General features: G+C 36.1%; 4 protein-coding genes across 6 annotated transcripts; 1 reads left to right on the forward strand and 3 right to left on the reverse strand.

Annotated features, from left to right (window-relative positions):
• Positions 1 to 320: 320 nt before the first annotated feature.
• LOC135615125 (choline-phosphate cytidylyltransferase 2-like) lies at positions 321 to 8,426 on the forward strand. Its single transcript, XM_065113229.1, has 8 exons — positions 321 to 642; positions 3,024 to 3,137; positions 4,779 to 4,874; positions 6,389 to 6,431; positions 6,551 to 6,706; positions 7,012 to 7,092; positions 7,986 to 8,075; positions 8,145 to 8,426. Exons 1-8 carry the CDS (start codon positions 428 to 430, stop codon positions 8,232 to 8,234), a joined length of 885 nt encoding a protein of 294 aa, XP_064969301.1. The 5' UTR covers positions 321 to 427; the 3' UTR covers positions 8,235 to 8,426.
• A 1,368-nt stretch (positions 8,427 to 9,794) lies between these two features.
• LOC135615126 (uncharacterized) lies at positions 9,795 to 13,249 on the reverse strand. 2 transcript variants are annotated; one of them, XM_065113231.1, is made up of 3 exons: positions 12,880 to 13,249; positions 11,625 to 11,735; positions 9,795 to 10,296 (listed from the first exon to the last, which is right to left on the reverse strand). In XM_065113231.1, the coding sequence occupies exons 2-3, from the start codon at positions 11,719 to 11,721 to the stop codon at positions 10,070 to 10,072; spliced, it is 324 nt and encodes a 107-aa protein (XP_064969303.1). In that variant the 5' UTR covers positions 11,722 to 11,735; positions 12,880 to 13,249; the 3' UTR covers positions 9,795 to 10,069. The 2 variants fall into 2 exon arrangements, with proteins under 2 accessions (XP_064969303.1, XP_064969302.1); XM_065113230.1 differs by having other exon boundaries at positions 12,885 to 13,241.
• A 2,062-nt stretch (positions 13,250 to 15,311) lies between these two features.
• On the reverse strand, positions 15,312 to 21,503 carry LOC135615127 (ALA-interacting subunit 1-like). Of its 2 annotated transcripts, none has more exons than XM_065113233.1 (9): positions 21,372 to 21,503; positions 21,059 to 21,212; positions 20,606 to 20,664; positions 20,437 to 20,511; positions 20,215 to 20,331; positions 20,004 to 20,074; positions 19,536 to 19,836; positions 18,788 to 19,077; positions 15,312 to 15,662 (listed from the first exon to the last, which is right to left on the reverse strand). In XM_065113233.1, the coding sequence occupies exons 2-9, from the start codon at positions 21,144 to 21,146 to the stop codon at positions 15,608 to 15,610; spliced, it is 1,056 nt and encodes a 351-aa protein (XP_064969305.1). In that variant the 5' UTR covers positions 21,147 to 21,212; positions 21,372 to 21,503; the 3' UTR covers positions 15,312 to 15,607. The 2 variants fall into 2 exon arrangements, with proteins under 2 accessions (XP_064969305.1, XP_064969304.1); XM_065113232.1 differs by having other exon boundaries at positions 21,296 to 21,491.
• A 1,208-nt stretch (positions 21,504 to 22,711) lies between these two features.
• On the reverse strand, positions 22,712 to 26,374 carry LOC135584605 (dihydroneopterin aldolase 2-like). The gene is made up of 3 exons (XM_065113234.1): positions 26,211 to 26,374; positions 24,911 to 25,115; positions 22,712 to 23,078 (listed from the first exon to the last, which is right to left on the reverse strand). The coding sequence occupies exons 2-3, from the start codon at positions 25,105 to 25,107 to the stop codon at positions 22,862 to 22,864; spliced, it is 414 nt and encodes a 137-aa protein (XP_064969306.1). The 5' UTR covers positions 25,108 to 25,115; positions 26,211 to 26,374; the 3' UTR covers positions 22,712 to 22,861.
• Between the last annotated feature and the right edge of the window lie 51 nt (positions 26,375 to 26,425).

Below are 26,425 nucleotides of genomic sequence, written 5' to 3' on the forward strand. Positions count from 1 at the left end.
AATGAATAGGATAAGTAAGTGACTAAGTCAGTATTAGTAACATAGAGTTAATTCATAGGGTATAAGCGCCAAGCAACGACTACAAACGCAAAGGCCGAATTGACCTCTATCTCGCCTGCCACGTGCTCTCAACTACAAATACAGAATTCCACTCTCAAGTAGGAATTAAGCAGTAACTCGAGTAAACAGAATTGGAGTTCCCTGCTCCCTATAATAAATAGATTAGGGTAACTAGCACTATATACGGAAAATACTCGCAGACGAAAAATAGTAACTATAAGAAGTAAAGAACCGTTGTTTCCATTTATTATTATTCTTCTTATTATTAAGGCGTCCTACCACTCTCCTCCCCCTCCTCTCTCCCTCTTCGCAAACTCTTTATAAAGCTAGAGAATTCAACTTCAATCCATCAATCGATCTTTCTCTAATGGCGGATCCCGAGTCCAAGGAAGTGGAGATGTATCAGGAGAAGGAGAAGGCGGTGGCAGAGGCCGACAAGACGGAGGCAGAGGCGGGGAAGAACCAAGTGGAGGCGGAGGAGGAGGGGGAGAAGGGGGATAGGCCGGTTCGGGTCTACGCCGACGGAATCTACGATCTGTTCCACTTCGGGCACGCTAGATCTCTCGAGCAGGCGAAGAAAGCGTAAATCTCTTACCCCCTAAATCTTCCTATCTTGATCTATCGGCATCTTGTCTCGTTGGTGGTTCCTGTGGGATTGGTTTTGCCTTTCAACTGCTAAATTAGCTGATTCGCGAGTTCTTGATTGAGGGGAATTAGGAATTGCTGATTGACAAGTTCGATTCCCTTTTCGTCCTTTCTCGCAGATCTATTTGTTTCAGGTCTGGGATTTGAGTTCGGGTTTTGCTTCTTCCATCGGTTTGTTGCTGTCTTGTTTTCATTAACTGATACTCGACCTCTTTAATGCTTCCATGGATGTCTGCGGGAGAACTCGTTTTGTTTTTGTATATGTATACATACTATGAGCTCCATTGACGACTACCTTACTACGTGTCTATCTGTTGACAAAAATGTTTCTTTTGATTCCCAGCTCGTCCTTTTACTTATCGAATGTCTACATCTATACTGATATAGACGCATATTGTGTCGGTGAGCATCAACTTCGTCTTATGAATGCGTTTATTCGCTGAAGGTCCCTTATTTGGACGCCACCTTAATGGGTTTTAGCGTTGACCTGACAGGCTTCCAGCTTAAGTTTGGGGCGCCATTTTGGAGCAGTACTTTTTATATTAGGGCTTTACACTTAGTAAAATAATCTTATCTATCATGTGATGCAGATGACAAGTAATGGATACGATTAATCAATATGGCCTTTGTTTCGGAAGAAAAATTCACAGTCACGTTCTGGGAACTGAATAGACTCACCAAGGCCAAATTAGATGCATACTGATTTCTATAATTTCTGAATATATGTTCGAGAGAGGTTACAACAAACAAATATATGTATATCAATTCCGGGAACTTTCTTCTTAAACTTGTTTGATATGACAAAATTCAGGAATCACATGTCACCTTGTGAAATATTTTATGGAGTTTCAGATATTAAGGATATGTAAGTAACATGTTTCCAACTCTACAGATCTCCTGAAGACAACCACCCACCCACCCTCCCCCCCCCCTTTGCTTTTCAATCATTCAACCGAATTTAGATCTTTAGCAATGGAGAGAACTATTGATCTTTTTTAGCTATTAAATAGATCTTTCTAGAAGTTTCTCTGAGTAGAACTTCAAGTTCTAGTTCATAATACTGAAAACAAAATATGTATTCCAAAGAAGAAAAAGAAAGGGAACAATAAAATTGCATAGAATTTCTTATTCATCATAACCATCACAATTGGATGAGTTGTAATACAGTGGGGAATGCCTTTATGGTGATCAATTCCTAGGCTGAGCTAATTAAATTTCTTTAGGGTCTCCTGTCACCTTTTCTTTTTGTCATAAACTTATTACGAGAAACACTTTCCTCTTTCTGAGAATCCTAATCTGAATTCTGAATCCCTCATGCCATAGCATGCAATTGAATTAATGTTCAGGATCAAATACAAAGGATGTTGAAATGGAGCAAAAATTAGTGTACAAGAAATGGGGTCAAATGCAAAGGATAGTCAAAATGGAGCAAAACATTGAAGTGCTTACTCCATTTGTTACCTAAAAGTATCTTCTTTTATTGACAATACCTTTTGATAGTATTTGATGATTCATCTAGGATAAACCATTTTAATGCATACAAGGTAATCCTATCCCAGCATGCCCTGTCCTTAGATAGCAATCGAGCCGAGTCGAATTTTGCCATGTTTAGGCTCAAACCAACTTATCTTAGAGGAGCTCAAGCTCAGCCTGAGATTCCAGTTCAGCTTCAAAACATGTTCAAGCTCAGGTCAACATAATTTTGCAAGCTCAACTTCAGTCCTAGTCTGAATTGTCACATATTTCAAGGACTGTGGCCAATGGATAAGGTACTGCTTTATATAACAGGATGTTCTATTGCTCAAAACTTAGTCGAGCTCATATTTTTTAATATCATTTCTGAAAGAACAATTCTTTCTGGCAAATCATAAAGCTTTTGAAAGAGCAATTCTTTTTAGCCAGTCACCTACCTGGTTATACCCATAGTGGTTTCCATGGATTGACAAGATAGGGAAAGACAGCCAGGTGGATAAAGCTGCTGGAAATGGTCCGAAATTAAGGAAAGCATATGAACTAAGCTGGAGAAAAATATGTGAAAATAGATGGAGTGTTCTTATTGCTACATTTGTTTGAAAACCTTGGTGCATACTATGCATCTCCAGCTTCTATTACATTGGAAATAAGGTTGAGATGGAGGATAAAGTAACTTATTTGGCTTGAAGTTGCTTCTAGATTTAGTGAGTAAAAGTAGTGTCTCTTCTAGTGCCTCTTTATTGCAATTTTTTAGGAGTTACATTTTTCTTAAATCATTATCATGCAAGTTTACTGTTCTGTATTTAAATGGTAATAATAATTAATTAATTTGTCTCATCCTGCAGGTTTCCAAACACATTTCTTCTTGTGGGTTGCTGCAGTGATGAAGTGACACATAAATATAAAGGGAAGACTGTCATGACTGAAACCGAGCGTTATGAATCACTACGCCATTGCAAGTAATGTACCTTGCTCTTTCTTTTTACAAGCTTTCTTAATAATTTTACCCAGGAAATTTTTTACGTTTGTTTAGAATTCAAACTGTTCTCTGAAGATTCAATTGATATTCTTTTTTTGCTTGTGGAAATTTGATTACTCCCCAAGAAGAACTACTATTCAAATGGTCTTAAGTGCAAGTGGATGTCGCTTGCTATCCAAAATGAACTACCATACAATTGAAATTTGATAACTCCCCAAGAAGAACTACTATTCAAAAGAACAGCTGGAGTTCTTTTGCACTTGTAAAGTTACTCTTATTTATATATGTAGTATTGTATATGTATCTGTTGAAATTTATTTGCCAGTATGCTTCAATTTGTAATAATCATAGGTGATGACGTGCCACATGTTCACATATATACATGTGCACTCGGGCCAAAACAAGTGTTTGCTGTGTTGAAAGCAAGCAGTATTTCTGATAAACATCATTCTAAGCAAGTGATTAAATAGGCCTTTCATTTTCATATAAGCAAGCTCAAGAATTTCTAATTTGCACATAAAGAAAATGCTGTATGCTATAGATTTTTGTCAAAAAAAAGAATTGCTATGGATTTTGTTGATTCCTTTTCGTTTATCATAGTCACTACAGATGCGCTATTATTGGAAGTTTAAAATTGCTGAATCATTTCCTTGATAAATAATATGTGCACTGCATTCTGCAAAACATCAACTTTCTAGGATATATTTATATATTAATACAAGTAGTAATCATTTTAAGTCTAAGCATAATTAAGAAAAGTTTTACTTATACAATAATTTAATTTGTGGGTTTCTTGATGACTACCTCGAAGGTCATCCAAGCCCATCACATTGGATGAACTGTGTTATTTGAGAACTCCCAGAGAAAAGAGATCTACTTTGGTTCTGTACATATGCGATCTGAAAACTTTGTGACACCTGATAAAATTTCATAATGGACTACTGCTTTTATCCTTATCCTATGCCTGGACTAGACTGTCCCTTTTAACTAATTATCTCTATAGACAGACTTCATTAACTAATTGCTTCTATCATATTGTGCTAAACTCAAATTTTCTTTTTTCTTTTTAGTTTTTTGACATCTTTAATTTGTCAATGAAGTTCATTATCCCTCTCATCATAAAGCCATATCTTTCCTTGAGTGCTGAATATCGGAATTTGTTTTAAGCTGTTAAGCAATTTTGTCAGTGTCTTAGTGAATGTTGCTGATGTGGTGAGCATGAAGAGAAACCAGTAATAATTTTGTTCTAAGATTATTGTTACTAGTTTTACTAGTTCTAAGATTCTTGTTACTGGTTTTATTCTTGGCACTAGAGGATTCAATCGAGCTAGTCAATTCAAGGATATTCTTATGGTCATTCATAGGATGAAAATGATGCAGTTTGTCAGTTAGAAGTTTCTTTCATGGCACTCATCACTTGCATATTACCTGCATCATTCTTAATTCTAGGGGTTTGCCTAATGCTTGGATTTCCTAGATGTTATATTCATATTTGTTGTCAGACATACTAAGTTTTACTTACTGTAACCATGACAAATATGTATTTGTCTTTCCTTATGCACTTTTTGAATCTTAGAAGCCCTTGTGATGAAGTAAAACATGTCAATTTTCCTTTTTCCAGATGGGTTGATGAAGTCATTCCCAATGCTCCTTGGGTGATCACAAAAGAATTCCTTGATGAGCACAAGATTGATTATGTAGCTCATGATTCTCTCCCGTAATGTCACACAACTCGGATACATATGTGTAATTTGCATGTTTGTGGATAGAATTTTTGCTACCGTAGATATCTATTAACTAGTGTAACCATAAATTTGTCTATAATAATTGCATGTCAATTCCTACTTTTAATATCATTTATTCATCTCAATTATGCATGTATTTAGATTTTAGGATATGCAAATGCTTGTATGCATGTTTTTAAATGGTGACGCTTGGTACAATAATAAGGTTTCTCTCTTGTGATTTAGGTGATCAGATTTAGTGTCACGACCCAGGCCTGATGGGCTAACTGTCAACATCTCGTTCGTACTTTGGGTACTCGTATAACCATCAAAGATCGTTGAAGTGACTAATTCTTGAAAGTAGGGGGCGTTGACGACAAAGAAATTGTTGGAGTTACCATTTCCATCTAGTACTAATACGATTGGTGTTAAGAAAAAAACTCTTGCGGGAAGGCTGGCTAGAAATTTCTTATAAAAATACCAGCTCCTGTCAATTCATAATGAGAATAGTGAAATTTTAATTCCATGGATTATTTCCTTTAGTACTATGCATAGAAGGGAGGAGCCGTATGAAATGAAAATCTCACGTTCGTCGCTCGTTTTCGAACTAATTAACCTTTTCTTTTACAGGTCCTTCGGAACCTGAGTGAGGTTGCAAATTGGCTAACCCTTTGCGGACGCTTATCGCAAGGGCACGCCACGACTTAGTAATTCTAGCTAAGTCCGTGACATTGAGCCTAGCATAGCCCAGATCAAATCCTAATATGGTACATATGAGGTGTAACCTAGTGGTGGCTTCACGTCATGGACGAGTTCCTTGACTCAATCTATAGGTAGTCTTTTTCTACTCGAGCCCCCTCACTATGCCCAATTACTAGGTCAGTTCTGATACCAAATGTCATGACTCGGGTCTGGTGAGCTAACTGGCTTATTTACTTTGTTTGGCCCAAACCACTGGCCAAATTACTTAATCTAAAGTTGATAGTAATATATTCATAAGACTTTTATAAGCCAATCTTAGTTTTTGCCCACTTCTAATATGGGACTAATTGGAGTGTTACATTTAGAGTTAACGAAAATAACCTTTGTACTTATAAGGGTACAAATTGGTAGATTGACCCTTTTCAGAAGTGGGAGCCTCGTGCAGTTCACCCTTTTACATGTTTATATGCATAATACATATTTGATTTAGTTAACTCTTACTATTTTGTTTGGGGCTTTTACATGCATATATCTGTCAAGAATAACCAAAGTTGCATATGCGCTCGTGGAAAGCATGTATTTCGCTCAATAGAATAGATTCTAGCCTGTATTTCACATCACTTTGAAGTTTGCAATCTAAAAAGAAATGCTTTTAATCTTAGGTTTTGAGGGATATATGTAATTTCATATTTTAGAGGGTAAATATGAAACTCTTGAGTCCATTCTAAAAACCAGGTCTTTTTTTCCTCTTTTTTTTTTTTGACAAACGGAACTCTTTTTTTTGTTTTTTATAAAATCTATGTAGATATGCAGATGCAAGTGGAGCTGGCAATGATGTCTATGAATTTGTGAGTCCTTTATGTTCTTTTACTTACATGCGTTTACTATACTTTATTTTTTCCCCTTTCTGTTTCCAAAATCGCTCCTTAATTTTACATTTCATTGAATGTTTAATTTATTATTGCAGGTTAAAGCCATTGGTAAGTTTAAGGAAACAAAGCGCACAGAAGGAATTTCGACATCTGATCTTATAATGAGGATAGTTAAAGACTACAACCAGTACGTGATGCGCAACTTGGCTAGAGGATACACCAGGAAGGATCTAGGTGTCAGCTATATGAAGGTTACAGTTACACCAATATGTTCATCTTCAATTATTGACAAGGCTTTTTTTCATGTTCTTTTTGTTGCCATAACAAGTGTTTCTTACGTGGTAATTACTTGTGGAAATTCATATGTAACCAGATCTAGGTGTTAGCTATATGAAGGTTACAATTACACCAATAATGTTGAATTTTCAATTATTAACAAGGCTTTTTTCATGTTCTTTCTGTTGCCATAACAAGTGTTTTTTACCTGGTAATTACTTGTGGAAATTCTTATGTAATTCAGGTATCCTGATTTTTTGTCATTTGTATTGCCATCCAGGAAAAACGGCTGAGGGTGAACATGGAATTTGAGAAGCTGTATGACAAAGTTAAACAACAGCAAGAAAAAGTGGGGAAGAAGGTATTTTTGTCTAAATTTAACCAGGATAGAAATTATTAATACATCTGAGGCAGGAGTTTTTTATTGAGAGATAATATTCATAAAATGTTGCCTCCAGTTAAAGGTGTGGGAAGTATATCTTTTTTATGATAAATTGTGTCTCCAAAAAGGTTCTTTTGGCTGCTAAACAGAAGTTTATCATGTCGACAGGCCACGTTCTATGGGTTAGGTGAAACTGTGAGATCCTCTTGATTATCTGGTTGGCTTAATATCGAAACTCAATCTTTAAAAATCATGAGGCTTGAGCAAATTTGGTATATTCAGAGTATGCAAATTTGTACTCAAACGTTACATGGAATCTTGAGCAAGTTCTCTGAGCTCATTTCTTTTAAATGGACTATCCAATTGCAACCCCTTTGCTTCCTTCTGCTCGAGTAAAATGTGACTAATATGGTAATCTTTTTTGTATGCTTGTACCAGGACTGTTTTTAACTATCGACAAGGGTAAATATTTACATTGATACGATGGAATCGGCTCCTAAAAAGGAGAACGTCTGAACCCTGAAAATTTTCTAAAATGTTTTAAATCATAAAAAATGTGATGGATGAAAATCTCAAGCAATCTGGTTGCTGTGCTACCATGCATTTCTATATTTTATCTCAATTATACTTGTGTTGGTTCTCTGTCGAATCACATTCAACCGGATAGCCTGATTCCCTAATTGTTCAATAACTTCCCTGATAGACCATATCCGGTTCTTCTGTTGTGTGCTTTTGTGAGAAATTTGGAACCAATTTGCAGTTAAATAGGGTAGGCTTACTATTCTCTAGCTGCATCGTGGAATAATGGGATCAGAGAAGTATCATTAGTATTACTTTGTGGACGCTACAACAATTTAAATGGCCTCTTACAGTTGGGGCTGCTTCACGACGAGTGGGTGGAAAACGCCGATCGCTGGGTTGCTGGTTTTCTTGAAAAGTTTGAGGAAGGCTGCCATCAAATGGTAGGTTTCTTTGACAGAGGGTGTGCATCTGCTATTGCCTCCAGATTAATTTTCTGTTGAATTCATCAGGGAACGGTCATCAAAGAGCGGATTCAGGAGAGCCTGTTGAAGGGACAACCGAGAGGGTTCAGCTTGTTGCAGTACGAGGACGACGAGTAGCCAAGTATTCAGCATTTCTAGTTGTAAATTGTTAGGAGTTTGTTCAGTTCAGTTCAGTTTAAATATAAATGTTATAGAGAAAGGAATTGTGATATCTAAATTCATCTCCCATGATGTGTTGGATGATCTTACTACATCCTGTTATTAAGAACACTTGTTGGTAATGAATGCATTGGATGTCTTGGTGGACTATGTGTTTATTGACACTCTTTAAACACATTCTGTTAAGACTATTCTGAGGTTTTAAACATTCTGTTAAGCCTATCTCAGATATTCTTTTACACATTCTGAAACTTCATTTGGAATCTTAACATTAATAAGAAACAATATGATAAATCAATTTACTAGCACATTTCTTGTTGAAGTTCTGATGTTTTCTTTCATTATCTTTCTTCTTGTAGTGTCTGATCATGCTCTCCTCCTGGTTGACAGCCACAGGATTCTACTCGACTCTCCCAACACAAAATTCTTCTGGAACTGCTTAGGGTATTAAAGTCGTAGACGATACGGTTTAATTTGGAAGATACATTTTCATGAATTGTTTGATGCTACTAAATCACTTAAAAGAAAACAAGGATACATCTCAAGAACGAACGTGTCAATAGATTTCCTCAAGAAAAGGAAAGACAAAAATCTTGAGAAAAGAGGGGAAAAAAAGAAAGAAGGGAAGCAGTTAGTATGTTTGGGTTATGTTCTAGTTAATATGAATGGCTAATGGAGGAGTGTAAAGGACGGATACAAATGGTGCAAAGGTTATATTCCCAAGTCTGGTTTAATATAATGAATGCATTGACAATGTTCATTGAGTTTATAGCACAACCATTTTTTTACCATAGAAATTTCATTCATTGAGGTTGTAAACTAAAACATAATTGCTCATCTGAGGATACTTATTTTGAATTAAGATAATATTTATTTATTTATTTATTTATTTATCTTGAGTTATTCTGTCAGATCGGTGATCTTTGGTGTACGTTTAGATATGATGAAAAAAATTGAATCACTTAGTAGATTCAGAGAACGATTCTAATCCTTATGATAATAATCGATATTTTACATATCTTAGCCTATCTCTGAGATCATAATAATTTGACGAAGATGTTGATTGTCAAACACACGACATCCAGATTGTCTCAAGGAAAACGTGCATATTCTTCACCAGAGGATTACCTCTATTCGATGGGTATAAATGGCCTAAAATAGCAAGCTGATGTATCGACCAACTAAATTCTCCAATGGGTACATATCTATTTTAATTAGCGAAGCTGGCCGGTCCACACATTACCCTCTCCACAGTTCTACATAATGACACCATGAACATGAGACATGGGGCATAAGTCTGAGACAGCCACATGGTGAGAAAAAGAACAAAGATCACATAAAACCTTTCCTTTGTGAAAGCACAGAGCGCAGAGGATTAGATGCCAAACAACACTATTGGCTTCTTTAGATCGTTAAGAGACATGATAAGAGATTTATGTCCTTCCAGTCAGCAAAAGAAATGTTTCGTACAAATGACCACAACATTGATTTATTACTTGGCAATAATACTGAACAAGATATGATAATGATGTCGAGCACGCTGTTGTGTCGTTTGTTCTTCCATGGATCAAACAGCTGCCACATCTTTGCATTAAACTTCTTGTTGGGTTGCATAAGAACCATCACAAATATGGAGTCTTTTTCTTGTTCGTTCAAAACACAACTCAGCATCATTTATATTACAATGATCCAATGGAAGGTAAAAGAAAAACAACTCCAAGTGCTGCTTCGTCATCTTACACAAACTTGACAACATAAATGGTTACAGAAGCATCCAAAACAAACATGAATGCTTATTCCACTTTTTCCCGAGCCTGGGTATCATCGTTGGTTGTCACGTTTGATGGTTGCTTAATGCTAGCATTGGCCTCTGCTAGAAAGGCAGCATCTGGTTGGTGTTCACTGCTACCCGTCTCCTTCATGGCCATGATAATGTATAGCACAATCACCAGATTCACCGAAATAACAGCAAGAAATCCACTTACAAGTGTTTGGCTTGAAGATGAAAGCTGGCCTGTACCTGTTCATTAAAAGAACAATCATCTCAACTTGGTATGGCAATTAAGAGGTTTGTTGACCAAAAGAAACAGGTATTAAAAAAAAGAATGAGACAAGGAAAAAAAACAATATCCTTTTTCTTTCTTATCAGGAAAACTCTATCAGATCTGCAATTAAAAGTTTGGACAAAAGAGACAGTAAAAGAGAAAAAGAATTAACACCATGAAAAATTAAATGAAATGTCACAACTAAAACAAAAAGAAGTCACTAGTAAAAGTGATATGCTTTTTCAGTTTCCACAAACTACTGGAGACAACAACTCATGGCATTGCATCAAACCTAGTGAAGAACAGATCTGATTCACATGCTTTATGAAATTTGAAGTAAAACATAACGACCTGATAGAACAAATGTTATTGCCTTCATTTACCTTGCAATCAAATTGTACTATGCTATTAGGTATTATTAATTGGAAAGCCAAGATCCAAAAATCCAAGAACATAGTGATAAAAGACACCATGAAAAGTTAACCCAAGGTCTCTTTACTTAAATGAAGGCTTTAATTATAGCTATCTACTGATTAAGTAGTAATTCTCTTCAAGAAACATTTGGCTTCAAACAAGAATCTTGGTTTCCATCATCCATCGAGTCCATCCAGCAAGCTTTCAGATGACTTTTTCTTTTTTGAAAAGACTTGATCCATTATTAGATGATATTTATTTTTTGAACCTACCAAGAATTTGTGGCTGGAAAAAGAATTGAGATTTCTTAGTTAATCAATGCATTAGAGACACTTGTAGTTATCAGAGTATCACCCCAGATATAGAAATGATTTGAAGTGCCAGTGCCACATTTTAGAGGCATGTTGCAGTTAACACGATATTCAATGAAATAAAATTAATTCAAGCTTACACTTCCCTTCCAGAGCTGCACCTGGGTGAGTTATTTAAAGCTTCCTTGTATATTGCTATGCAGAAAAGTAACTAACATGCAATGCAGAAAGCTAATCCAGCATAATGTGAATCTAGTTTGTAATAGAAAGAACAAAACTTGAGTCATTCATTCCTTCAATGTTTAAGTTGGCATGACTACAAAATAGATGGCAAGCAATGAAATGATGTGCACTAGTTAAAATATGCAACTCAGGGAACCTTGGCAGGGAATAAAATTTCATAAGAACGATAATCAAGAGAAAATGGGTAGACAGTTATAATTTCACAATTAGGAAAGTGAAACTTGAAGACAAGCTTAAAAATACAAGTGAAACATCATTTCCAACATCAAGTCTATGCCTCTCTAAATTGTTGGTGAGCCTTCATAGTGTTGAATGCTAACGGTACAAGTATATACCAGGAAATATATGATTGTTAAATCCATATAATATAGCCACTGGAGCTATCCACATGATCATGGATGTAAAAAAGAACTTCTTGATCACCCTTGACATCAATACCTAGTACTCTGCAATTTCACAAAAAATAAAAATGGAAGATTAATTTTCCATAGCATCACATCAAATTGCAAATAAATAGCAGTATTGTTGTCATTCGTTTTTGGTAAATTAGTCAAAACTGAATATTTCACCTTATTAACAAAGAAAGATGCATAAAAAATTCTAGCTTTATCAATGTCTTGTATTATTAGTTTAGAAAGACTAAGCATAGAAAAACTGGATATGAGAAATGTGGGCATTCAAGTGTTCACTTGGCCTGTGGTTTTAGCATGTCATATGGCTATGTATTAATGGGCCCAATCAATATTTAAAATTATAGCTTTACAGTAAGGTTTAATGTGCTGCCCCATATTTTTGTGAACCCACCAGGACATGCAGGAGCTTCTATGGGCAACGATACTGCACCACTATGTCGAATGCAGTCATCACATTTCCTAATTTTATCAAAATGGTGTACGTATGTCATGGTTACAAAACCTCACCAGCATGGTGACTGACAGCCAGGATACTGGAAACATCAACTCATGAGATATTTGGCCAAAAAAGCTTTGAGCTTTGTGATGGTTGACATGGAGACAGTATGCTTAAGAATAACGGAGTGCATACAAACGAAATGATTGTTCGACCTAAACAGTACTCTTTCAGCATTCACCTTCTGAAATCAGTATCCTTGAAACCATTGATATATTGCACAACAAAGAACTTGCTACAAATCTCTTGCGATGATAAGGTCAATAAAGATAATCACATCTAGCTACATAAACAAATTTCAATTACCTAAACGGACGATCAACTCCACCAAAATAAACTTTGAATTGTTCAAAAAACGTACTGATCGAAAAAGAAAAGAAAGATTCCAGTCTTTTATAACTCTCCACCAACTGCTCCCAAAATTAGATCCCAAAACGCGAAGGTTTTTGGTGATTAGATACCTAATATTACGTCTACCTTCCGTCGATCATACTTACAACAACGCGTGTTGCTCAACCAATACGCATACGGTAATCTAACGAACGAGCGTTCCAGGCAGATTACAAGCAGCACCGATTGAAACCGAAAGAGCAACGAAAAAAAAAAACCCCAAGAAGCGATCGACGATCCAGCAAGGAAACCCATGAACTGCGCAAGGGAAATTTGCGACCAGCGAACAACCTTACCGCGGAGGCAGAATCGCAGGCGACGCAGACGGAGCGAGAGAACCGGAGACCGCGGATCGATTCGGGAGATGGGAGGCGGAACGGGTCGGGTTGCGCGCGCTAAATGAGCCCTTTAGTGGTCACCGTATTTGATGCTGTTTTAGTTACGGTGCGCTTCGAGCTCATCATACCACCACCGTCCCTTTCGACGGTAGCGATGGATAGGTCGACCAAATGAACCGCAAAGATTCAACCCATCTGATTCGGGACCCACAGCAGATCTGTGGCAGTTTCGGCTCGACGCTCCCCTGTCTCAGCCGACGCACGAGACAGCCTTCCGCCTCAGGGAGATGATGGGACCCAATCACATGCTCATGTCCACCCACGAGTTTGATGCCGAACAATTGTTTGTCCCGTCTTTGTCGGAAAAAGATTCTGTAATCAATATAAGAAAATTATATAAAAAAATATCTTCTATTCACAAAAAGTTCCAAATGATTTTACTTGAATGCACATCATTAAGTTTAATAAGTGTTCTCTCTTTTTCTTTTTGCTAAATCAGTGGTGAAGTGGAGAAACAATGACATAATTGGGTGATCATTTATATAATGATAGAAAACATATAACAAATTATAAATATATATATATATATATATATATATATATATATATATATATATCTTAGATTGTATCTTCTTTCATTTTTCCTACTAGTCACCCTATATTTCTAATGTCTCAAAAATACCCCTCCAAAATTATCATGTGTTTTTTCACTCATTTTATAAGCCACCCTATGGAGTGGTGCATAGGGTGGAACAGTCAAACTATTTATAATATATTGTGCATTTTTATATAAAAAAAAGAATACTACAAGACTAGTTAAAAAATATTACAAGTCTTGTTCAAAAACACTGTATAATTCTTCTTAAGGAACTATATATTGATGTCATTTTACTTAAAAATATTCACATTAAATCTTAACATGTTGTGGGTTAAATTTAAACTGAAGTATACTGATCCAATTTCTAATAATATATTTTTATCGATGTCACATGAACACTGTAAAGATAGTTAAAAAATACTATAAACATCATATTTTTTTAACGAATACTCAACCTATTTTACGAGCCGATTTATAGTGTTTTATTGTTAACTAATTTTATAATATTTTTTTAATTACCAATAAAAATGCTACAACGATAACTCGTACGAAGTCCTAATGTTATATTATAATTATTTAGATGATATGTGGCATAAGAAATGAAAGAATTACCGAAAAGAAGTCTTTATAGTGTTTTTATGTTCATGTTATAATATTTTTTGAACACGAATGAATGAAAACACTGTAAAGACTTGATAAAAATATTATAACGATATCTTTTAATCATTTTTTTAGAATTAATTATTCAAATGATGTCCTAATACAATTGGTATGTGCTGCAACGAATAAAAGAATGATAAAATTAAAGACTTTACAATATTTTTATGTTATCTTTAATAGTATTTTCTAAATATCGAATAAAAACACTGTGAAGACTTTATAAAAATATTGTAACGAAATCTTTTAATCACCTTTTTTTGGAATGAATGATGCAAATGATGTCTTAGTGCAATTCAATTGTGCATATGATATATGTATCGGAAAGAAAGAAAGAATGATAGAAATAAAGGCTTCACAATATTTTTATATTATTCGTTTTCTAAATACGAATGAAAACAATGTAAAGACTTTATAAAAACACAGTGATGTTTTAATTTTTAGAAACTAGTCTTAGATTATTTTTACACATGACATATCACTTTGTTTTACTATGGTTGACATTGTAAGAGTGTAAATACTCTATATACTATGGTTTACTTTTTTCTATGCTAAAACATAATATATGATTGACTGTCTTCGATCAAAAATATGATATTTACAATATTATTGAACTACCCTTATCCTTTACTCTGGTAAAACAAATTAAATTTAATCCACAACCTGTGTCAAGATTTAATGTGTATATTCTGACATTAATATATAGTTCCTATTGAATTATACAATGTTTTTCAACCACCTTTACTGTATTTTTTTAATTAGTCTAACAATATTTCTATAAATAAAAACCTACAAAACATTAATAAACAGTTGGATCGATCCACCATATGTAGGGTGACTCATAAAATGGATGAAAAAACATATCATAAGAAATGGGCAAAAATCCATGACAACTTTTGAAGAGATATTTTTGAAACATTAGAAATAAGAAATGACTAGTTGGGAAAAATAAAAAAAGAGATACCATATGAGAAATACCCAACAAGAAAAAAAATTTCAAAAAAATCACCCCATGCACATTATATATATATATATATATATATATATATATATATATATATATATATATATATATATATATATATAGGTCAACTGTCAGCCTCTTATCAAAGTATCATCATCACTAAATATGAAGGAATTTTGCTGATATAACGAAAAAATAAGAAAGAGATAATGTTGTTGTTACACCCAAGACATAGTTTTCACACAACCCACACAATGGAAGGGTTGGCAGTACCAGCGTGCCAACATACAGAATGATGATCACAGAACTAAAAGAATGGAATAGTTACTTTAGTTAATGATACATGCATTGAGTCACTTATGATTTCCGCACAAAATCTTGCTCCTGACAGTTGATGACATGTGACTTAAACACGGAGACAAAAGATGCAGGATGTCATATAATTTGACAAGCCCTGAAAGCTTAGTGGCCGGCAGGATTTCTATTCCATGACAAGTATGAAGGATCACCAAGCTTCCTGCAATGGATACACAAAGTGGTTAACGCTACTAAGAACTAAGGTAGGGTTTACCGTTTTGTATTAGTAACAAGAATGATATGTATAAGAGGGTATCATATGTAGATAACAAGACATGAACACATGAAGGATATTAGAATCAAGATTATTGTTCTGTTCCCTGAGTAAAGCATTTATGAGTAGCAGCTGGATCTACACCCACATACCAGCTAAGATATTTTATCGATCACAAAGAACATGCACATTTCAGATCATTTGTAGGTTTCATACATCCAGCATGCATCTGACACAATATCATACAACTCAAGTGTAACTAGTTAAGGTTTTATCATGGATATGGATGGTGCTGCGATGCTAGCCTCTTCTAAATTGATCTTTGAATTACTGACACAAGCAACTAAGATATAGGTATGACAGATAAAACTGGAAAACACAATGAAGATATAGAAACTGAAAACTTATGCACATGGCCAAGAAAAAAAATACATGTTTAAGAAAAGGGTGAAAATATGCCTGAAGAATAAAAAAATGGTCTCAAAACTACAGTACATCCATGTAATGTAAAAACCAGATATAGAATAAAACATATTAGGGCATGCTTAGTATTTTCCAACGAAGGAGGATGTACTTAACCAGACCAGATATCACCTACTCTTCTTTTTCCTTTTTACTTTTCATTTGTTGCTAGTAGCACATACATTAATTTCCACTCAACAACTGGAAGACAACTTTTAAAGCCTTCCCAGGCACTAATGCTGGCTCAACATGCCAATGTGGACTAAGTACTTAACCAGACCAGATATCACCTACTCTTCTTTTCACTTTTTACTTTTCATTTGTTGCTAGTAGCACATACATTAATTTCCACTCAACAACCGGAAGACAACTTTTAAAGCCTTCCCAGGCACTAATGCTGGCTCAACATGCCAATGTGGACTAAGTTGTCTAGACTAGTATTGATTCTGCCAAACCATAAAAAAACCAATCTGGTTCATTCCTATGCAGTCCGACTAAATAAATTATGCTGCATGCTCTAGTTTCATAACAGTACAAACAAACACATGAAATGTTTTGGCATGAAATAAATTTGAAGGAACTGAAGTCGACCAAAAGAACATGGATTGCTACCAATAGAACATGATGTTGCAGTTCACCAATCTAAAAGTGCAAAACACTATCTTTAACAGGCCCAATAAGTGCATCCTTCGGTTAGAAAAGTCCATATTTTTTGCATTGTCATTAAAGATAAACTGAATACTCCACATTCTTTTCACTATAAATACAGAAAGTCTATGATATCTCATAAGTATATTCATATTCTGCAAACAATGACACTTAGCAAAAGTGTCAAGCCATCACACGAACAGAAGAAACATAGCAACATGGTGGAAGCTCTAAAAACACCTAGGATGAATTATTATTTGCATAATGGTAGTTACCATATATGTTAAACAAAATTAAAGCATATTAAGCTATTTCAACATTTTAATATTACCTTACCAAAAAATTTGAAAAATTGCTTATAAATAAGAACAACTAAAACTAAATTTGTCATCATAGAGGAGCTTTATTTGTTAGATTACTGGATACAACTAATCCCATCTTCCAAATAGATTTAGCCACTCTGATCGATTTGCAAGTATCTTTTGCAAGGAAGATAAGTCAACAGGAAAACATATATCTACAGTTTATAAGAGGTTTGGTAGGCATAGACTTTCCAACATTTCATTATTTCTAAGAGGACATAAGTGAACATCAATTTGACAGTAACAATCAGCTTTTCCCCAACCACAGATGGTATAAATCTATGATACCAATAAGCAGAAAATGATAACTAAAGGAAAAACTAAAAGTAGCTATGCACCCGCCCTCCATAACTTACTTTAAGATGGTCAACCTATTTTAGCTTGTATAGGTTTTTAATCTTCCACCGTACCGGTGTTTGCTCGGTACGGTATGATGCAGTGTACCGAGCAATATGCCAAGGTGTACCGAGTGGTACGCCATGGCGTATCGAGCGGTATTACTATCGGCCGCCTCCCCTGATAAAGTCATGCAAGCCTTTACCAAACCCCAACATCCAAAATCCAAGAGCAATGAGGAAGAACGATCATCGCCTTTACCAAACCTGTCTCATCTACACACACTGAATTCCCCAAAACCGACGGCCACCAATTGGCTGTTGTCGGCGTGCAAGTATCCTAGGACCCCTTCCTTCATCGTCAACTGCAACCTCCCCGACCACAGCGGCCACGATCCCTCGACCACCCCATCCAACGACGACTGCTTCCTCTACGAGAAGTTCCACTCCCTCTACACACATGAGGAGGTACGACGAGGACCCGCCCCCTGCTGTGTTCCGCCCGATGGAGCCCTTCTTTGTGTCACCCACCGAGTCCAACTCCCTTCTCCGAGATGCTAGACCCAGCGTCGCAGCCTTGTCTTCCTCGCTGTTGTGCTCCTCCTCTTGTACATTAGATCCCAAGCCAAATACCTGATACCGCCCGATAGCGGACGGTTTGTGAGTCGGTCAGTTGACAGATTAGTACGTACTGCCCGTACCGAACGGTACGGTACGATATTCAAATCACTGGTTTCAACCACACTTAACAAAGGCGGAATGAAGTGTAAGATGGATTTCTAAATGAGCTAGTTATCTCCCATTGTATGTCTCCCACTAGACAGTGTATTAGATTACTCTAGTTCCTGTTATTATAATCTACCAATTACTGTCATTGATAAATTAAATTGAAGAAGGCTCAAAAGATGTATCTCAAATGATAAAATTGACAATGTAGAGGGTATGACTCAAGAACTGTAGTACCATATCACTTGAAGAAACAAAATCAGTACACATTGTAAATTTTCAGTTTCCTTTATCATATAACCATGTCAGTAATTTACTCAGGAGATATTTACTATCCTAAAGATAAAGCAAACGCATAGACAAAACCATCAAGGTTGGGTTACACAACTAAACTGCACATAGACAGAGAGTGACAGATAAATTTCGCTTTAACTAGCTTCCTAGTTTCCAGCACTGAAATAAGTCCACTTCAACCTCCTTGATCCAGTCATGGCATTATCAGTTTTGCTCAGTAGATAAATACAGTAGAAGTACTTACCTAGGTTTTACCAAATACACGATAGTGAAGGCCACAGCTAAAAAGAAGCATAACCCTCCAACAGCCAGATAAGCAATGCCAAGAAAGTCATTTTTTCCACCAAGCCAACTTGATGTGGAAAGCACCAATTTCTTCTTGCCACTGAAACTGTATGTGTTGTAATTGTTCTCTAATGTAACAGTAATGACATCACCCGCATTCAGATCCTGCTCAATCTTCCCATACAATTTCCTAAATGTTGGAAGAGCAGCAGTGCGCATCCAGACAATGAGGTCTTCCTGCTCACTTAACTGTTCACATGAAAAGCAGAGCATATCAATATAGCACTCAGTTACACGAATTTCTCAAGATATCTATGTTTGCAGAGGCAACTATATAGAAAAACCTATCTATTAGGGAAATCTGACACTATAATTTCACTTAACAGATCGAGAGTAGAAGCAAGAATCAGAGCAAACAATTAGAAGCTGTTTCTCTTGGTGGAGGAAAAACATTGGGGTGAATGAATTTCTGAGGAACAAAAGAAAATTACTGAATAAGTGAAACATTCTTATTATTCACCCTCCAAGTCATGGAAGAAAAAGGTCAAATTGGTCTAATATAGAGAGAATGAACAAATTCAGGTACTTGAACTAAATCAAACTAATCACATTACCATGGCACTGTTATAGCTATCACTATTTGCTCATATTATGCCAAGAGATAAGAAACTGAACTTATGCAAAAAAAACACAAAGAGAAGTCTCACAGGTTTTGTAGCGTCAAGTGTTCCACCACCTATAAGAGGGCCACTTTGGAAGTTCTTTGGAAGGACATCCTTTCCAAACTTGTGATCCCTGTCACTCTTCCAAGAAATCCCCTTCTTGTTCACGGTCAAATTTTTGTTTCCAATGGCAAAGATATATGTGTCATTGAACAAACTCCATGCTATGAGACCACATGGAACAATTGGAGCACCATCTTTTGTCCTTTTTTCTGGATCACAGCCACTTGTTTCATTTTCCTGACTCTTCTTTCTCAATTGTGCATCATTTCGGCTCTTCACGTACCTGCATTCTTATTAATATAGGAAGTTAAAGTTCATAAAAATTGTCATGAGATATTGAATATGCAATAAAGAGCAATCAACATACAATGACAATGTACCATTCTAACTAGTTAATCCACAGAAAGAAACACAAGATTTTTTATCTTTAAAAGGTGGCTTGGTGCATACCTCCTATGGTTCTGGTAGAAGTTATCAAGTTGATAGTACACGTAAATAGGCTGACTCATGTGTTTGGGCACCTACAACAGAACAAAGTTGCATGTCATAACCTTAAGATTAATTCTCCTCTGATGGTTCAAGTCAGAACAATAAGCTGTTCTGTCCTCTTCCTGTTTTCACCTTTCGGAGGAAGAACTCGATAAAGGACGGGACACACTACCTCAAGCGTTCTTGTGCAGGATTTGTCTGTTTCATTATTCTGAATATACGCAACCTTGTCATTAGTCATGTTCAGAGGCACGCAGACATTATCATATCGGTCCACAATCTCGACAACCTGTCAAAGGAAGATGCATGCTCAGAAACAAAAGGCAACCAACATAACAAGAAGACCATGGAATTCCCATCCTGATATTTAGAAGCAAATTAGAGTTTACTATACATCATTGGAGGCCATTAGTGATGCAACGCCAATCGGAACAAATACGACACCGATGAGAGTGAATACAGATATCACCTACACAAGATGGTGCAACCATGGTAAGGTACATATGCTAGATTTCTGATGTGAGTTTCAAGAATACGGGAAGGAAAAAGCTGCTGAGTCTTACCCATTTTGGAGTAAGAATAGGTTTGCATGCTGGGAGCTCCTGCTGCGTAAACCTTGAATCTGAGGACACAATCGAGCGAGAATTAGCTTTTGACATGTCCGTACTTATAAGAGACAATTTCAGCATTCAGTTCAGCAAATACATTGCTCCGTGGAGGCAGATGAAATTGAGGTATGAACAAAACCGATACCTCTCTTAGAAAGGCCAAACAGATCTTTCGACGCAAGCAGCAGACCAATTAGGAATCAAATGAAATCTTGACAACTCAAAACCCAACTGATGAAGAAACGAAAGCATGGATTCCAAGAAAGAGGCAAAAATGATATTTAAAGGCGCATGAACAGCAAACAGCCCAGGAAAACCTCATCGCACCAAAAAGAATCAAACTTCCGCAACAAACAAGAAGAATCCAAGAACAACAAAAGAAAAGAAACGATCTTGACAAGGGATTACACTTAGGCCGCTTGGAGTTCCTCCTGGGAGCTGATCCATCCCCAGATCCGGAGCTGGAACCGACCACGGAACCGTTGACGTTGTTCATCCCAGCAGACACGCTCGGAAGAGCCTCCTCGATATACAACGAAAGGTCGGATTTTGAGATCTGAAACTATAACGATCGATCGCTTAAAAAACCTTCAAGAACACAATAAAGCTGTCGATTCCCCGTAAAACTCCTCCTCCTACTAGTACCAATCTCTCTCTCTCTATATCTCTCGATCGCGTCTTTGTTTGACTGTGGGAGGACAAAGAATGGAAGAAGCAGCACCTTCCTCCCTCCCGTCTTCGGCCGGCAAAGAAGACGTCTTCCAAACCCAAACCCAGAGAGGTCAACACGGTGCCTTCTGGAGACGCAACTTCAAGTACCAAGCATTCCGCTCCCCTGTCCTGGAAGATTGGTGACCGCTTCGCTGACGGTGACCGTATCCCCACAAGGCCTAAAAAGAATAAACCTCAACTCGGGACACGTATTTTGGTACCACGGAAAGTGCGGGTCCCGCGACCACCAACTTGCTTTTCTGCACTCACCAGCAAGGAAGCGAAGCGAGTACGATCGAACCGAGTACGAAAAACATTGCGTGTAGATGAGCTTTTATTATACCTTGTTCGGGACGGAGTATTTCTTTAATTTATTATTATTTTTACTTTAATAAGAAGGATTAGTAACCGTGACTCGAGTCCACGTTTTATTCATGTGGTCGAAACACACGAATTAGGGCTAATTAATACAATAAATAATCTTATTTATCGTAATATCGTCAGTTGTATTGAAAAAAAATATAATAAGTGATATCATATATTATGTTAATGTAAAAATTATGAATAAAAATATAATTTTAATATTTTTATTTTTAACGATTTTATTTATAAAAAAATAATTTTAACATGTCAAAAATAAAAAATATTAAATATTAAATTAATTTTTTAATCATCACTCTTACATGGATCCTGTCATGTCACATGTTATTGATGATATTAGGATAAATAAGATTATTTATTTTATATTTAAAATTATAAAAAATATAATATACTTTTTTTTAAATATAAGAATCATAATATTAATAAGATCTAAAGGATAACACGTAATTAACCTCATAAATTAGGAAATCAATTCCAAAATATACGATGCTCATATTATATGTTGAATAAATTTGTCAACTAGGACTTTATTTTCTATAGTAAATTTAAATATTGCAAAATCATTGCATGACACAAGCCACGCCATCGCCATGCTGGCATATTTCATCCTTCGTCCTCATTTATATTATATAAATATCTATACAATATAAAGATTTAAGAAGAATCAATGTACAGAATGTCACTCTTGCAAAAAAAAAAAAAAAATTCCAGATCTTAAAGAAACAACATGAGATGTGACTCAAAAATGACCCTCTGCAGAGTTGAAATTTAAATGGCAAACTCTTCTAAGAACTCAGAAACTATATAATGATATATCAAATTCAGTTACCAAGGATTAAGACTCACTTATCAAAAATTTTGGATTCAAATCTCATATGATAGATGTATGTCAGACCCACTTATCAAAAATTTTGGATTCAAATCTCATCTTCATTATGTACTGTTTAAAAAAAACTCAAGAACGACCGATTTGAGGGTAAACACCTTCACCGAATGACTGCATATTAATTATCTTTGATCAGTGTGCAGAAAAAGTACCTCGATGTTCATGAAAATTTCTCAAATAAGAGCTCGTGCTGAATTCAACTTGACCGAAAAAAACGGGCTCTCGAAAGACTCTCATTCAGGCTCACACTTTTCATGATCTCGATCTCTGTGTCTAAGTATTTCGATGCCTAAATAGTCGATGGTGCCATGGACAGCAACGTGAGGCTTCCCAACCATCACTCTGACAGCAGATATCTGAGGGAATTTGAGAAATGTGGTATTTGCGATCACATGAGCTACAGACTCCAAAAGATTTCGAGATGGACCCTCCACAACTTCCTTAACTAACCTGCACACCCATGAGAACGAGTAGTTAATGGACTCTATAAGATGGTGAAAACATTATTATTCTACAGTAGTAGTGATAAAATCACATGCAATTGAAGTGTTAGTTTTGTAGAACCAGAGATGAGAAACTTCTAACAATTGTAATTCAGTTGGCAAGATTGCTTGATGTTTCAAAAAGACCAGAAAGCTGTGACACCAGCAATATACTGTCAAAGGAAACATGTCATCTTGTATGCTAGTGAACACCAAGTCTCCAGTAGACAACAAGAGAACCACCACACTTATATAAACAAGCAGCAAACTTTAGGAAGAACGGACAAAATATGGAACATGCACACACACACACACACACACACACACACATATATATATATATAGAAACTTCTAACAGTTGTAATTCAGTTGGCAAGATTGCTTGATGTTTCAAAGAGATCAGAAAAGCTGTGACAGCAACAATATACTGTAAAAAGAAACATGTCATCTTTTCTGCTAGTGAACAGAGTCTCCAGTCGACAATAAGAGAACCGTCTCACTCATATAAATAAGCTGCAAACTATATATGCATGTTCCATATTATATATATATATATATATATATATATATATATATATATATATATATATAATTGTTATGCATCCAATCGATGAACTGCTGATCTAGAAGTCAGCCCTATGAACCAGAAACATTTGGTAAGATTGTGCTACATGCTTAATACAAGTGTGGTTCCACCAAATGGAGTTACCTTGTGAACTGTTTACTTCTATAATTACCAAAATCCTGGAAATGAATTTGGAGGAACCTGCACTAATAATAATTGTGAATAGGAACAATTGGAACATGCCATTGACAAGCTTTTATCATTATCATTACAAAGTACTGTAACAGGATACCTGTAGGAGCATATACTTATATCATTGTGAAGGATACAAAGGGAGCATATTTTTAAGGCTTTTCAAACCTTAGTAGATAAAACCAGCTCCATGTTTCAAACTTACCATTTTCATTTTTGTTAACTCTTCTCAAGTTCATCAAACCTTTAGAATTTTTGTGCCAATCATTATGTACCAGGATTGTTCTTCAGCATGCCACTCCATACAAGCTAAGAATTACACCTTACTATATGCCAGCACCTCTAGCACAGGTCAGCATGGCTCGTAGCAGTACCTTCTTGCATTGATTTGTTTCACATTATGCTGACATGTCTATCAGCACAACAAACCATGTTCTGAAATCAATTTAGATAGATGAGAGCAAAGCTAGAGTTGATGATGGTGCAAAGGCATGCAGGCCTCGCACATCCTGGTACACACAAATGCTAGTAAATCATGTTACCAAGATGTGATTGGCAGGCCTCTAGAAAAATGCGGTATGCCCATACCGTGCAAGTTTAGGATTGTCATGTTTGGAAAAATGACAAGTTGATCATTGTTTCTTAATTGGGTGAGTATAAGCAGGAGGGCAACAGTTCAGACTGTGCTGGCAACAAGCTGGTTAACATGAACAAACAAGGAGGACAAAAAGAAAAAAGGAAAAGTTAATGTCGATAAAGAATAGAAAACCCTAATTCCACACAACAACCAAAAGAGACAAGCACACAAACACACAAACACACTATTAATCAACACAAACAACTTTGCCAACAGCAACTGCAGATACAACTAAGATGCAATATCAACTGATAAAAAATAGCTATTACTATTGCTAAAATTCAATTAACAAAATATAAATTTGGAACAATTACTGTCTCATTCCGATTGATAGAAGCTAGCATCAATATCAATGCTAAACTTTCATTGTCAAGATGAAAGGGGGAAAAGAAAAAGGAACAATTACCTATAAATATCGGTGTAGCTGACAGTGTCGGAAATATCATCAGATTTACCAGCATTGCTTAAGTCTAACCAGGCATCTACATCAACCACAAACTTTTGTCCTAGCTTCTTTTCCTCTGGTTTCACGCCATGAAATCCATGAAACTGTAAGCCCCTCAATATTAGCTTGTCTTTATTGACAAAATCAGGTTCACCCATGGATGGACCTGAGGAGATATAGATGATTTCACTTTTACTAACAACAATAACGAGAATATACCTTGATGAATTGGCAACATTACGTATTGCATGCAACAACAATTGAGGTTGTTTCAGCAAAAAATAGCATTGATGAAAGCCAAAAGAAACCAGCTATTTTACAAGATACATATCTTGAAATAGATATCCGCTGCTGCAGGTTTAAGGTTTACATCTGCAGGAGGCTTCAAAGGCCCAAAAAACATAGAAACTTGAGGGTCATCACAGTCATATTGCAGGAAAAACTTGCATTCATGATCCTTTTGTTTTAATAACTATATCTGAGTTCATGAACAAAATTCTTGATCAGTAGTTTGTTATATTTGGTGCAATATCTACATTCAGTCATCATCTCCCATTTTTAAAGTCACACTTTGCATGTTCCTCATGTTAGAATCAGTACCGGATCGTGATTTGCAATTTCTAAGGAAAGATGCCAGCAGATATGCAACTACGTCACCAAAGATTGTTAGAATCAGTAACATATTGCAATATCAGTTCTTTGAAAAGGAAAAAATCACAGCAGATATTTAATTATATCACCAAGAAGCAATTTTAAGATTCGAGTTCAAAGTACCATAAAGGATACAAGATGGAGATGCAAGGATAAAAAGGGTTCATACAGCTAACCACAACAAATTCAAACTCTAATGTTCAAAGTACAAGATTCATACATTTATGAGTAGGTTAAGAATCTGTTCTATTGGTTTCTCCAATACTAATGCCATCTATAACCTAGGAACCGTCCATTTAAGGGAGCACGAAAACGTTGAATTAGATGACAATAAGAAAGAAATCGATGCTAAATATTGTAAAGCAACCATCTCACATATAAATAAATATATATGTGCCTACCAAATAACTGTTGAGTGACCAGATCAGACGAGGGATTTCGATTTTTGTTTTGAAAAACTAGGTTGCGATTTTAACAACCAAAGTTTAAACAGCTAAATGAAACCCAAAGCTCGATCTTGAAGATCTACGAAACTATCTACTTCACTGGCTTCCACGACCAAATTAGAACAACCTTTTAATTGATCCTATCCAAAGGGGGCAGAGATTACCGGTGCCGAAACGCCTGTTGCTGTCTGCCCGACGAGCCGTGCGACAGAGGTATGGCTTCCTTTCGAGTCGATGATTCTTCGGAGGTGGAGGCGATTATGATGGGGTTCGGCGCAGGCACGCGTGAACCCGAGTGGGGCCGAGACGCGTGCTCGTGCGGCACACAGCTTGATTGAGAGCGCCGCAGGGACATGATAAGATCAAAGCACCGAACATG

This window comes from Musa acuminata, chromosome BXJ2-6 (assembly GCF_036884655.1).
Source record: "Musa acuminata AAA Group cultivar baxijiao chromosome BXJ2-6, Cavendish_Baxijiao_AAA, whole genome shotgun sequence".
NCBI classification, from domain to species: Eukaryota; Viridiplantae; Streptophyta; class Magnoliopsida; order Zingiberales; family Musaceae; genus Musa; species Musa acuminata.

Bases quoted from the DNA above. Each gene is read 5' to 3' on its own strand.
- LOC135615125 (XM_065113229.1), top strand. From the start codon at position 428: ATGGCGGATCCCGAGTCCAAGGAAGTGGAGATGTATCAGGAGAAGGAG. The intron at 643-3,023 runs GTAAATCTCTTA...CTCATCCTGCAG, and splicing joins CTCGAGCAGGCGAAGAAAGC to GTTTCCAAACACATTTCTTC. The intron at 4,875-6,388 runs GTAATGTCACAC...AAATCTATGTAG, and splicing joins GTAGCTCATGATTCTCTCCC to ATATGCAGATGCAAGTGGAG.
- LOC135615126 (XM_065113231.1), bottom strand. From the start codon at position 11,721: ATGTCAAGGGTGATCAAGAAGTTCTTTTTTACATCCATGATCATGTGG. The intron at 10,297-11,624 runs GTATATACTTGT...TTTAATGAACAG, and splicing joins TAACAATCATATATTTCCTG to GTACAGGCCAGCTTTCATCT.
- LOC135615127 (XM_065113233.1), bottom strand. From the start codon at position 21,146: ATGAACAACGTCAACGGTTCCGTGGTCGGTTCCAGCTCCGGATCTGGG. The intron at 20,332-20,436 runs GTATAGTAAACT...TTCCTTTGACAG, and splicing joins CACTAATGGCCTCCAATGAT to GTTGTCGAGATTGTGGACCG. The intron at 20,075-20,214 runs GTAGTGTGTCCC...GTTCTGTTGTAG, and splicing joins CCTGCACAAGAACGCTTGAG to GTGCCCAAACACATGAGTCA.
- LOC135584605 (XM_065113234.1), bottom strand. From the start codon at position 25,107: ATGGGTGAACCTGATTTTGTCAATAAAGACAAGCTAATATTGAGGGGC. The intron at 23,079-24,910 runs GTAATTGTTCCT...ATGGGTGTGCAG, and splicing joins AGCTACACCGATATTTATAG to GTTAGTTAAGGAAGTTGTGG.